The sequence below is a fragment of the Salvelinus alpinus genome, chromosome 14 (assembly GCF_045679555.1).
Source record: "Salvelinus alpinus chromosome 14, SLU_Salpinus.1, whole genome shotgun sequence".
In the NCBI taxonomy this organism is placed as follows: Eukaryota; Metazoa; Chordata; class Actinopteri; order Salmoniformes; family Salmonidae; genus Salvelinus; species Salvelinus alpinus.
The window spans coordinates 53,053,654-53,067,386 of NC_092099.1; the positions used below are offsets into that span (position 1 = coordinate 53,053,654).

Below are 13,733 nucleotides of genomic sequence, written 5' to 3' on the forward strand. Positions count from 1 at the left end.
GTTCCAGCGGTGGCCTCACATCTGCCTTCTTCATCCAGGTGTTGAGAGGTGTAAACCTCAAATGTTCCCATGACTTTTACAAGTTGTATTTTAAAAATTAAGTCATAAGATGGGCCCAAATTATACATAAAGGGATTTTTTGGGGGTCAACAACGGGGTAATAGTCTTATTTTTATTAAGACAAATGTCGACAGTAACAAAATGTAATTATTTAAAGGAAAATAAAAAGTGGGGCGGATAGACAAGACTCCTCCCACAAAATAACTTAATGATGAGGAGGGAGGTGTGTAATCAGAGCAACACAAGCATAGAGGGCTTCTGAACCACAAATGGACCCCTAGCCTCTCTAAACCCCTGTAAACTAGAGAAGATTGGATACAGAGAAGCATTATGATCATAGCTTCATCTTGCCTGGAAATGTCTGCATATTCTTCCACCTATCCAAGCCTCAGATCTACAGGAGTGGCAAGGAGTCCATTTGGAATTCAATGAGAGAGAACAAAAGCAACGGGGAGAAAGCAAAGCACCAGCAAACACATGATAGTGGGGAGGAGACATCAGGGGTTATATACAGGGAGCCCATAAGGGTGTGCCTTTGTCATCAACACATTATGGTTAAATGTAGGTTTTGTAAATCTAGCTGCTCAAAAGGTTAAAGCAACATTCCCCACAGAGTAGTGAGACTGGCTAGTGTGTAGCTGCATCAGACCTGGGTTCAAATACTATCTGAAATCTCTTCAAATACTTTGTTTGCTTTAGCCTGCCTGGAGTACCAGGTGGGTGGTTTGCCTTGTGGGACTCTCATTGGTTTCATTGCAACAGGCAAGCTCAATCAAGCAGTATTTGAATACTAGTATTTGAACTCACGTCTGCTCTCCTCTCAGGCCTCGCTCTCCCCGGCTGAGGTGTTCTGGACCTCTTCTTCCAGGATAGGAACAATCAGGTTGTCCTTGGACATCAGGTTGTACTTCATCACGAAGCGCGTGAACCGATGGCACAGAAAGGTCTCGTTCTACAGGGAAGGAAAGAGGATGAGAGTTGGGCCCTGTCCAGAAACAGCCTCTACCCCTAAACAAGAGGATGAGTTGATGTGATCTGAGGTCTGATGCATTAGTTTAGAGGCTGACTGACCATTTACTATAAAGCCAGACTGTCACAGCCGTGATTTGTCATGAAGTAAATCATGTCTGGAAAGCAGCTAATCAGCATCCAGAATCAGAACTAACTGTAGTATGTAGAGCCATAGCTTTGGTCTGCTTGGAGTCATCACATGGGTGAACTCCACAGGGCATGAGTTCAGTAGACCATGAAGTGGCCATTCTGGACATGCACAGGTATCAGACTCTATTCAGCTTTAGTAGACAGTATCAGTCCAGTGTTTCCCTAATGTCTAAGTCTGTAGTGCCACCTGTTGGCTTAACATGGGACTACTACAAGATGGAATATGTTCATAGCTGGTTGGCCACATACGGAGAATAAAGGAGTTGGTAATCACTCATTTCCTGCTCAATCGGTTGCACATGTGGTATGGATAAGTGCATTATATGTTCTAATTCAAACAAGTAATGAATGTCCCAATAAAGCTTTACTGTCATTTTCAATTGGTATGAGGAGCCCAAATCCTACTTCACTGCCAAGTCTATTTGGGTAGTGTGAACTTTCAACTAACCTCATACTTGTCAAATATCTGGCGATGGTGGAAGTAAGCATGGGAGAATATCCTATAGATCCGGCGACACACAGAACCCAGCTTGGCCACTGAGGACTCCTTGATGCTCACACTGGGTAGGGGAGATTGAAAGCATATGAGTGGGGAACCAAAGCACTCCTTTACATAGTGTGTGTGTGTGAGTGCTCACCGGCTGGGGAAATACTTGTTGCTGTTGAGAAGGCAGGCAGCTCCGTCCAGCGTGTGCCTGGTGTAGTCAATGGCAGGGCACTGTGGACCCAAGCACAGGCAATGTACATGCATCCTAAATACAGAATAGTGCATTGCAGGCTGAGCTGAAAATGTTTATCCTGAGTGAATTGAATTAAATCAAATGTATTTTATAAAGCTCTTTTTACATCAGCAGTTGTCCTAAAGTGCTTATATAGATACGAAGCCTAAAACCCCAAAGAGCAAGCAATGCAGATGCAGATGCACAGTGGGTAGGAAAAACTCCCTAGAAAGGCTCCTCTCTAGGAAGAAACCTAGAGAGGAACCAGGCTCTGAGGGGTGGAGATTATAAGAGTACATGGACAATCGTTCTTCATTCTGATTTTAGTAACACTCACCTCTTTGGGGGTCTTGTGTGCAGCACACAGGAATATCCACTGTTCTGTGGCTGTCATCTGGGTGCAGGTGTCTGGGTGGCACTCGCTCTGCAGTTTCACAGCGAGTCCATTCAGCTCCAGACAAAATTGCCTGTATCAGATGGGAGAAAGGTAGACACAGACTGAGTCAACACACCCACACAGAGTAAGATTTTTGATCTCAGTGTGTCGTGCAGCTACTGTACCTAAGGTGCTCGTACTTCCACACCCCTTCGTCCTGTCCCTCTGGTGGCTCCAGGATCTTATCGATACCGGAGCAGTCTGACCGGATGTTCTGCTGAATGTACTGAACAGGGGAAGAGCCTAGGTTAGTGATCAAAACATCTTGCCATCATCCTCCTAGCTAGCTAAAAGAAATAGGTTCTGACATGGGTGACAATGATCACAATAGTCAACCATTAATAGATAAACCTACGAAGCATCTTATAGGGAAGCAGGCAGCCATCTTAAAATAAGGCACACCATGTCAGCGTCAGGCTTGGCACTTGACAGCTACGAACAGCATTCTGCAATTATGACACTTAGGGCTAATTTGAAGCTCAAAATGGATTCCACAGTCATGCCCTACTAGCTAACTCAACCACACCTGTTGTACAGCCAGTGTGCTGTCCATCTCTTCAAAGGATTCATCTGGCCAGTTGTAGAAATCCTGCAGTGAGAGAGGGAGCGATAATCATATTCAGTGCATGTGTGGCTATGGCTCAAAGGGCAAAATAGTGTCACCTCTCAGCCTTTCATATTTCATCTAACTAGACAGATGGTCTCTTCACAGTTCCCAAGTCCAGAACAGACTCTGGGAAATGCAGACTACATAGAGCGATAACTACATGGAACTCTTCCACATCAAGTAACTCAAGCGTGCAGTAAAATCAGATGTAAAAAAACAAACATAAAACACCTCACGGCACAACGCAGACTGTGAAGAGACACACACACTACACACACTCTAATAATCATTTTATATCAGTGGAGGCTCATCAGTGGAGGGAATTCCATTTTTTGGGGGCATTTTTGTTGTTGTTGATAAAACGATGCTAAATAGTTTGCAAGAAAGGCATTTCACTGTACTTGTGCATGTGACATTAAAACGTATATATTCACGTCACCAAATAATTTATTAAAGCACTGTTTTGCTATGAAGGTCTACAGTATCCTCAACAGCACTCTGTAGGTTAGCACCATGGTGTAGCTGGTGCTACATCTCAGAGTAGTAAGCAGAATCAACACAAGCCATACGTCTCTAGGCCATTAGACGGGCACTCTGAAGCCATTAATCAATAGGTCATTAGGTTAAGGGAAGACTTATGTGTCTGGGTCATAAGGCTAAGGGAAACCAATAATCAATAGGTCATTAGGATAAGGGAAGCCATTACCCAGTTCCGTGAGGTTCATTAGATGTGCATTAGGAGCATAGGTGTGTATTACTAAAAGCACCATTAGAGATGCACCTGCATTAGGAATATGCGTGTCTGTTTCTTTTTGTATCATTGCTATGGTTACACCACCAATAGAATCTATTCCCTAAGGTCTGTGCCAACAAGAAAATGGAAACCAAACTGAAATAAGTTCAAGGCAAAAAGATAATGGTGGCTAAATGCCCAAGGAGATGAATCATTAACATTAAGAGGAGTGACTGTGTGTGTAACGTAAGGAAGAAAACTGTATAAAAAAAAAAAAAGTGTGCCCCAAGGCTGGAAAGGCAGTTGCTTGAACCAGCTCGGCTTTTTTTACTATGTAATGGAGGACAGCTAGTTTCTGTCCTCCTCTGGGTACATTTACTTCAATACAAAACCTAGGATGCTCATGGTTCTCACCCCCTTCCGGAGGACGTCCTCCAACCTATCAGAGCTCTTGCAGCATGAACTGACATGTTGTCCACTCAATCAAAGGATCTGAGAATGAATCTAGTACTGAAAACATAAGCTAGTTAGCTAGCACTGCAGTGCATAAAATGTTGTGACTAGTTGTGAGAAGTTTTGAAACAAATGAATTCCTTCAAAAATGAAGGAGAAGCAAGAGAGAGCTAGCTATGTTTCTTGTTGTCTTTTTTTTCACTTTTCTTAGCTAGTTTAGCCTACTCAAACACTTGGCTCAAACAGAGAGGGATGCTATGGCTATCCAAAACTGGAACTCTAAGTCAAGGTAAGCTTTTGGTTTATGAATTGACACCAGGGCCTGCCGGTGTAACTGCTAAACTGCCTGCTGACTGTACACTGTACTGCACGATTGTAGCGGATTTACTAACTTGTTAGTTGTAGTAGTTTTGTTAACTATGATATTAGCTAATATGGTGCCAACGATGTAGGCTGTGTGCAGTTAGCGATTATGATATGAAGGTTTGGAAAGGTTTTTTCGCCTGGTCACACAGCTGATATGTTGTGCACTGAAGTCCACAAGCGAAGGGAAAATGCGAGGGGAAGAGAGCATGTAGATGCGAGAAGGAAATCAACTAGAAAAGTAATCATGCTGTTTGTATGTGGCTGCTATGAATGTTAACTGTGTTCGTGTGTGTTCAGGGGTGTATTTATTCTGCTGATTCTGTTGAAAAACATTTCTTAAAACGGAAGCAAACAGAACTGGGATAAATATACCTGAATTTGTCCAATAGAATCTCTCTTTTACACTAATGACTACACCCTAGATCAGCTAGATGCAGGCAAGAGTGTGCAAGGCAGTATTAAATGTGTCACGCAAGGCCGTATTAAATGTGTCACTGTCACTTTGATTACTCAAATATTCTCTTGACCTTTGCACCTGTTGTAAACTTTCATTCGCAGTCTAGATTGTAGAAACCTGATGATGGGTATAGGGAAAATTCAACTATAATGTGTAGTAACCTAGCTAAAACTATCAATGTTACATTGAGCTGGGTGAATGGAATATGAATGACAGTCATCCAATATGTTGTAATATAAATAAGGCCATGCTCATAAAAAATTTAAAAAATCCTCCCTAATCTTTAACGACCGCCACTGTTGTATATTTGCATAATAAAGTAATAATGTATCGCATTATATATTGTTTTATTTATGATGTAGGCTGTTGCGTTTGTTGTGATGTAGCTAATTGTTTTAATCCTGTTTGGACCCCAGGAAGAGTAGTAATGGGGATCCTAATATATAAACAATATACAGTATTTAGCTAGCTACATTAGTTACTGGTAAACTAGCTAACTACATTGGCGACACGTATAAGTATAATTACACAAATAATTACCGTTACTTGGCTTGATAGCTAGTTGATGGAAAATAATATAACGTTAGCCAGCTAGCTAAAGTACAGTAGCTGAAGACTGCAGCTCATGAACAGTTAACGTTAGCGATGTCAAAATAGCTCGCTAACAGTTACAAACGGTAGCTAGATACTGTAACTAGCTAATATGTCAACAACTCCAGCTGTTAGCTAACTTAGATATCTAGCTAACTTAAACTAGGTTAGCTACTAGTTCGCTAGCTATCAACAGTAAAGTGGTTTTCAGATGGTGTTCATATTTCATTGTTTTAAAGTCTAACTACCTAGCAAGTCTCAAATTCTCTGTGGTTGTTTTTAGGTAGCCTAGTTAACGTTAGCTAACGCTACCCAGTTGCAAGCCCGACTCTTCCTATTTTCCGGAAAGACAACTCCGAGCTAACCGTACAGAGAAACGACTCAAAACCCAAAATCTGAATGGAATTCACTGTTCCTTCAAGACCACCGTGGTCAGCGTTGGTCTCTTTACCATAGCAATCGTATTTCGATTTGTGGAAACATACCTTCGCCTTGGTTCCAGGCCGATTCCTCCTCAGAACTGCAGTACCCTCCGCCATGACCATCTCGACAGAATGCCCGGATGCAAATGATGCACACATTTACTGACTTGTGTGTGACCAATTCACTGTACCAGGAGCTCGGACAGGGAGTTGCAAGGCTACCAAGCAGTGGACATTCCTCAAGCGGTGGAAGAAGTACCCAATTATCATGCTTGAGTAAAAGTAAAGATACCTTTAATAGAAAATGACTAAAGTAAAAGTGAAATTCACCCGTTAAAATACAACTTGAGTAAAAGTCTAAACGTATTTGGTTTTAAAAGTAAAAGAGTGGGGAAACAGAAGAGTCATTGTCTGTTCTTTTGAGTTGAGTTTTTGCCAGACAAAGTGAAGCTAGGATATATAAGTTATCCTGTACGAGCGTATGTGCCGAATACATTACGATGTTGCAGATGCCAAGCTTATGGGCATGTGGCAGCAGTGTATAGGAGGGAGGGTCCAAGGTGTGAGAAGTGTGCAGAAGGGCATGAAACAAAGGAATGTGTAGTATTGGGGAAAGTAGTGGAATGTGTTAATTGTAGGGGTGCCCATGGGGCTGGGATCAGAAATGTCCCATGCGAGAGGCAGGTTAGAGTAGAGCAGAAGTTGTCATATGCTGAGCCAGTTAAGAAAGTAGAGGAAGATGGGTTAAGGGGGAGGAGTGGTGAGAGTAGTAGAGTTATACCAGGGATAGGCCAAAAAGTGATATAACATTCAACAAGATTGGATTTTTAGCATTTATAGCAATGGTTATCAACTGTACTGCAGGGATGGAACGGAAGTCGCAGAAAATTGAGGTTGTGGTGGCAGCTGCAGAGAGGTATTTGGGTGTGCAGACATCAGAAGAGTTACAGGGTGTGTTAAGTGGTGATGTCCCATCCTTTCAGGATGATGACATGAGGTAGGAATAAATACATGTAATTAGTGGAGTGGGGTGGTGTTAACTTTATTTTATATAATTTTTTAAATTAGTGAGTAGTGTTAGATGGTAGGGTATTTATTATTATGTTTTATCTATCAAGCAAAGTGTAAGGGAGTTGTACTCCAGTCTAGTAGGTGGCGGTAATGCAACAAATTGGATGCCAACTGCCGTTAAACCTCATAGAAGGGGCACACTCCAAAGCTAAGACACCATTTACAAAGGAAGCATGTGTTTAGTGAGTCCACCAGATCAGAAGGATGACCAGGGATGTTCTCTTGATAAGTGCATGAATTTGAATATTTTCATGTCCTGTTAAGCATTCAAAATGTAACGACTACTTTTGGGTGTCAGTGAAAATGTATTGAGTAAAAAGTATATTCTTTTCTTTAGGAATGTAAAAGTAAAAGTTGGCCAAAATATAAATCGTAAAGTACAGATACCTCAGAAATCTTAAGTAGTACTTGACAGTATTACAGTATAGTAAGTAGTACTGTAGTATTACAGTACAGTAAGTAGTACTTCACAGTATTTTTACTTAAGTACTTTACACCACTACATTCCTCCAGAGATATATATGTCATTGACACGTGGCATATTTGCTTGATTGCATACACACATGTATGTTTGTCTCATGGTATTTGAAGCAGGGATGGGCAACTTTGATGGGGTGTGGTCCACAAAATAATCTGACCTCATCATGGGGAGTCAGAGCTTGCCCTAGCCTTTTGGGGGCCGTAAGGAAACATATAGACAATTATTTATTTTTAAACCTGGCATGTCAGTTAAGTACAAATTCTTATTTACAATGACCGCCTACCGGGGAACAGTGGGTTAACTGCCTTGTTCAGAGGCTACATATTTTTACCTTGTCAGCTTGGGGATTTCATCCAGCAACCTTTTGGTTACTAGCCCAACGCTCTTACCACTGCCGCAACTAACTCACTCACACACACTTTTCCCCACATTTTGTTATGTTACAGCCTTAATCTACAATGGATTAAATATGTTTTACTCAATCTACACACAATACCCCATAATGACAAAGCAAAATCAGGGTTTGAAATATTTGTACATTTATTAAAAATAAAAAACTGAAATTCCTTATTTACAGAAGTATTCAGACCCTTTGCTATGAGACTCTAAATTGAGCTCAGGTCCATCCTGTTTCCATTGATCATCCCTTTACAACTTGATTGGAGTCCACCTGTGGTAAATCCAATTGATTGGACATGATTTGGAAAGCCACACACCTGTCTATATAAAATGTCCCACAGTTGACAGTGCATTTCTGGGAAAAAACCAAGCCATGAGGTCGAAGGAATTGTCCGTAGAGCTCCGAGACAGGATTGTGTCGAGGCACAGATCTGGGGAAGGGTACCAAAAAAGTTCTGCACCATTGAAGGTACCCAATAACACAGTGACCTCCATCATTCTTAAATGGCAGAAGTTAGGAACCATCAAATCTAATTTTATTTGTCACGTGCTGAATAAAACAGGTACAATACATGCGCCGAATACAATACAACTCACAGTGAAATGCTTACTTACGAGCCCATAACAATGCAGTTAAGAAAATCCCTAAAAAAGTAAGATAAGAATAACAGAGCAGTTGCCATACCAGGCAGTGATGCAACCCCTGAGGATGCTCTCGATGGTGCAGCTGTAGAACCTTTTGAGGATCTGAGGACCCATGCCAAATCTTTTCAATCTCCTGAGGGGGAATAGGTTTTGCCGTTCCCTCTTCACGACTGTCTTGGTGTGCTTGGACCATGTTAGTTTGTTGGTGATGTGGACGCCAAGGAACTTGAAGCTCTCAAACTGCTCCACTACAGCCCCGTCGATTAGAATGGGGGCGTGCCAAGTCTTGGTTGGAATGGACTCCAAACAATACTCTTCATAGAGCTGGCCGCCCAGCCAAACTGAGCAATCAGGGGAGAAGGGCCTTAGTCAGGGAGGTGACCAAGAACCCGATGGTCACTCTGACAGAGCTCCTTCGTGGAGTTGGGAGAAACCTCCAGAAGGACAACCATCTCTACAGCACTCCACCAAACAGGACTTCATGGTAGAGTGGCCAGATAGAAGCCACTCCTCAGTAAAAGGCACAAGACAGCCCGCTTGGAGTTTGCCATAAGGTATCTAAAGGACTCGGACCATGAGAAACAATGTTCTCTGGTCTGATGAAATCAAGATTGAATGCCAAGCATCACGCCTGGAGGAAACCTGGCACCATCCCTACGGTGAAGCATGGTGGTGGCAACATGCTGTGGGGATGTTTTTCCAGAGGCAGGGACTGGGAGATTAGTCAGCATCGAGGGAAAGATGAACAGAGCAAAGTACAGAGATCCTTGATGAAAACCTGCTCCAAAGCACTCAGGACCTCAGACTGGGGCAAAGGTTCACCTTCAAACAGGACAAGGACCCTAAGCATACATCCAAAAACACCACGAGTGGCTTTGGAACAAGTCTCTGCATGTCCTTGAGTGGCCCAGCCAGAGCCCGGACTTGAATCAGATTAAACATCTCTGGAGACCTGAAAATAGCTGTGCAGCAACGTTCCCCATCCAACCTGACAGAGCTTGAGAGGAATGGGAAAAACTCCAAATACAAGTGTAAAAAGCTGTAATCACTGCCAAAGGTGCTTCAAGAAAGTACTGAGTAAAGGGTCTGAATATTTGTGAATGTAATAGTTTTATAAATTTGATGACATTTCTAAAAACCTGAATTGACTTTGTCATTGTGGGGTATTGTGTGTAGATTGAATAAAAAAATGGATTAGGAAAAAACAATGTAATCAATTTCAGAATAAGGCTGTAACGTAACAATGTGGAAAAAGTCCAGGGGTCTTAATACTTTCTGAAGCTGCTGTATATAGAATATTTATCTGCAGTAATATAACAGTACAGTTGCCCATCCCTGATTTGAAAGAAATCTTTAATTTCATGGTACAAGTGTATTGCAGGAGTGGAAGGACTTTTCCATTTATCAAAACCAGTTGCTAATCAACTGGTACTTCAACAAAATCTTATGAAGATCTGATTTTTGTGAAAAGTTCATATGCATATTCAACTTGTTATATCTGTCAAACTCACTCCTCAGCCTGAAGAGTCCACACTTGCACATATAAAATCCTCTCTTCATAGAATATCTGCTTGGCAGGAATATGAAAGAGGCAAAACATCTAGATTCAATAGTTAACTTTATTATTGTAACAAAACATGATCAGAATTATTTACAATTGAATAACATAACAAAAACGAGGCAACCTATATTAGGATGAATGGAGGTTTTACAGCAAAAAGGACTATTCTACATATTTGCCAAGGATGTCAGCATCACGGAACAGGAAGTATTCCTGAAAGACAAATGTAGAAATTGAATAGACAATTAGAAGTATCAATTGCTTTTACTGTGGTCATAATTATTTATATTCTAATGAACATGTAGATTACTCCCACAACTAATCATTGTATAAGTATGATATTTTATAGATAACATTTTTAGACATACCTTGTCTTCCAGGTTAACTTTAGTTCCTCCGTACTCTGGCAGAAGGACCTTCTCTCCAATTTTGACACTCATGGGTGTCAGATATCCTTTCTGAATGAGATCAGTAGACAACACATTTAGACACAACCATAGAGAATGATAGAAGCCTCTAGTGGCCAAAAGCCATTTTTGCATGGACAGCACCATTGCGGGGCTTGCACCATTTTAAAGTAGTCAACTGTGTGGGGTTTCCTATGAATAGTAGCCCCAATGGCACTGCCCATGCTGTCAGATGCTAGAATGGCACAGATATATGCGTCCTCCATCTATCTTTATGGCCACAAGCCAGAGCAGCAAGCTCTCACATAAATATTACTATATTGTATCAATGTGGTCCCTGAAGATAAACACTTCTAATCTCCTGGCATTGAAATCTGATCAACTGCACACCAGACAGACAAGCCAGTTAGTTCGACAGCACAGCCATAAGCTATTGTTTGGCCGGAAAGAGTGAAACAGGAGCAGTAAGTTACCTGGTTTGTGGAGCCTGGTCCCACTGCCACCACTGTGGCCTGCAGCACCTTGCCCTGGGCCTTCTCTGGCAACATGATGCCCCCCTTCGACATAGTCTCTGCAGCCAGACGCTCCACCAGCACCCGGTCAAACATGGGAAGGAATTTCCTGAAAGCCTATAAGATGAAGGGGAAGTATTTAATTTAATTTGACAGAGACAATGTACAAACAAAACATTGTAATCTAACTTAAAAAACAAAACAAAAAAACATTGCAACTGATTTTAGCTAAATAGCACAGCAGAGTTGAAGAGTTTTGGACTCTTCTACAGTGAGTGCTTGGCATTCAATGGTCATACCCTCAAATAGCCACTAGGTAGAGCCTGAGATCCATTGTGTGAACTGGTAAAGACTTGAGTAACAAAAGCAGGAGGGGCCCCCCACTGTGGCCCCTTAAATAGCCAAAAGGAGATGTGTTGTAGCCATCTGTCACTGAAATTATGGACATTTTGGTGGAATATGTACATTTAAACCTTTGGCGTCTACCCAGAGTTCTTGGTTTGGTAAGTTTGGTCAAGTTACCAACTAGGTATTCATAAACCTACTTACTACAGGTTAGTGGTACTCTCCTATACAGACCTCTGTAACGGCAACAGGAAATCAGAGCGTTCATTACATTAGAATGGGGGAGGAATATCCATAGGGATGGACCTTGATAACTAGCTGTGTCCATGCAATTTGCCAAGTAGAGCCTGCCAAAGGCAACAAAGAAACCCTTTGTATTCACTAATGAAAGGCATAAAGAAAGCAATTGTTTGATATCTGATGTAGGACGATCTTCAAGCTTAAACTAAGACTACTGAAAGTAGAGTGTGGGTTCTTTCATTGCAAGGTGCCAAAACGGAGAAGATTTACAACACCAGCTGCCAGTCTGCTAGCAAATTTATCTTTGACCTTGAGTGAAGGGCATCTCGGAAACTGGGGAGACAGAGGAGGTGGAGGATGAACAGTGGTTTTCAAGGATGTTGACTCTTTAGGGGGGCCAGTGGAGGATGATGCACTGTCAATGTTTACCATGATCTCAGTGAAGGACAGAACCCTGACCCACAGATAATCTTCTAGACTAATCATGGCGGGAATGTTAGAGTAAATTCCAGAACAAGTCAGCAAGACACCCCCCCGCATGGCGACCAAGGCTTTGTGGGGTCTAGATAGTGGTCTCAAGGACCCAGACCTCCAGAGAAAACATTCAAGGTCTGTTCTTCAGTAACTGATTTGTCTGATGCTTCAGATCCCTCAGTTTATCATATTTAAGATAATGGGCAGTATTCCAATGTGGAATTGTGTTGCATACTAAAGTTAAGTTATTGTAGTATATAGGCTAGTCTGATATGTTTAAACATGCAGCAAGTGTGGGAAATTAATAATCAAATGAAAATGGTCAGTGCTATCCTGGACTTCCCTACCCTAAACCCTACCTAACATCCCAAGGACCCTGGATAACACGGACCAATTTAAAATGCTCTGACGCAGTTGCACATGGGATCACGACTTCTGAAGCAACGTAAACCAGTGGTTGATAAGGAGCCGGTATTTCATTTTGTCGTTCTGCAAGGACACGACAATGAAACAGAAAAAAACAGAATCGGTCAATTAATAAAATGTAAAATGAGATAAACATTATTTTATTTTTTAAAACAGATGGCTAACGTTATGTGCACAAAGGATCATCCACACAGCATGCGGCCTCAGATTAGTTTAGGCAAAATATGGTTCACGTCACGTGTCATCACTTCATTCATTCGAAGTACAACGCTAGCAATACCAACTTCAGATGTATATTTTCACCAATAACCAACGATTGGAGATTGAATGTTTCAAGTGGTGTCTGTTAACTGTTAACGATCTGCTTTTGCGCAATCATGCATGGCAGCTCGCTTGACATTGTCTTAAGTACTTTGCGCAGTGTGAACCTGCCAAACTCATCTCATCCTGTATTCTTGCAGTGGTGCTAGCAAGCTCGATTATTTGTGCGAACACTGAAAATGGCATCATGACCTTGTCTGAGAGAAAACAAAGCATAATTAGCAAGCTAGCTGGTTTGCTAACGTTATGAAACTCGTTATGCTAGCTAGCAAGTCTGTTTGTGGCAGAACGTTAAGTATCCTAAATTATATCTTAGCTATGTTACATTGTTTTAAGAAAGAATGCCTTACCATCTTTAAGTGATAGTCGTTGAAACCTCGTGATGTTTAGCCCCGATTTCTTCTTGAGTGTGGATCTAACAAGCTGAAACTCCACGTGAGGAAATGTCGAGAACTGGGACGCGCATGCGTGTCTTCAAATGTCCTTACTTTACGGTTCCTGGACAGTTTAAGTTCCAGAATATTCCATAACCTCTACAGAACGCAAAAAAGCACGTCATAACACGTACACACATAAAATGAACACACTTGTGCAGGGGGGACTCGTCAGGACAGTTATGATGAAATTATAACTAATGCTTCATGAGTTTTTATGTGATTGCAATTCGCAGCAATGTTGCACAATGTGCCAACTTTGACCCCTCTTTTTTTTTCCAATAGCACATTCTGGAATCTGGGTGCCCAGGAACGTGCATTACAGTGACAAGTTTATATTTTTACACGATAAACTCACCAAATAAAGTCATTTACCTTATGCATGTATACAGATAGCCCATTAATTTGAAAT

General features: G+C 41.6%; 1 protein-coding gene across 3 annotated transcripts; it reads right to left on the reverse strand.

Annotated features, from left to right (window-relative positions):
* Nucleotides 1–158: 158 nt before the first annotated feature.
* LOC139539065 (MOB-like protein phocein) lies at nt 159–13,629 on the reverse strand. 3 transcript variants are annotated; one of them, XM_071341768.1, is made up of 8 exons: nt 13,238–13,387; nt 11,043–11,198; nt 2,903–2,965; nt 2,502–2,602; nt 2,278–2,407; nt 1,860–1,939; nt 1,670–1,781; nt 159–1,012 (listed from the first exon to the last, which is right to left on the reverse strand). In XM_071341768.1, exons 1-8 carry the CDS (start codon nt 13,238–13,240, stop codon nt 881–883), a joined length of 777 nt encoding a protein of 258 aa, XP_071197869.1. In that variant the 5' UTR covers nt 13,241–13,387; the 3' UTR covers nt 159–880. The 3 variants fall into 3 exon arrangements, with proteins under 3 accessions (XP_071197869.1, XP_071197867.1, XP_071197868.1); XM_071341766.1 differs by lacking the exons at nt 11,043–11,198; nt 13,238–13,387 and adding an exon at nt 6,069–6,754; XM_071341767.1 differs by lacking the exons at nt 159–1,012; nt 1,670–1,781; nt 1,860–1,939; ... (1 more) ...; nt 2,502–2,602; nt 2,903–2,965 and adding exons at nt 10,203–10,375; nt 10,531–10,620 and having other exon boundaries at nt 13,238–13,629.
* Nucleotides 13,630–13,733: the final 104 nt, after the last annotated feature.

Coding starts and splice junctions, on each gene's coding strand:
- LOC139539065 (XM_071341768.1), bottom strand. Junction 2,408..2,501: donor TGGAAGTACGAGCACCTTAG/GTACAGTAGCTG, acceptor CATCTGATACAG/GCAATTTTGTCTGGAGCTGA. Junction 1,013..1,669: donor AGATATTTGACAAGTATGAG/GTTAGTTGAAAG, acceptor CCTTCCCTGTAG/AACGAGACCTTTCTGTGCCA.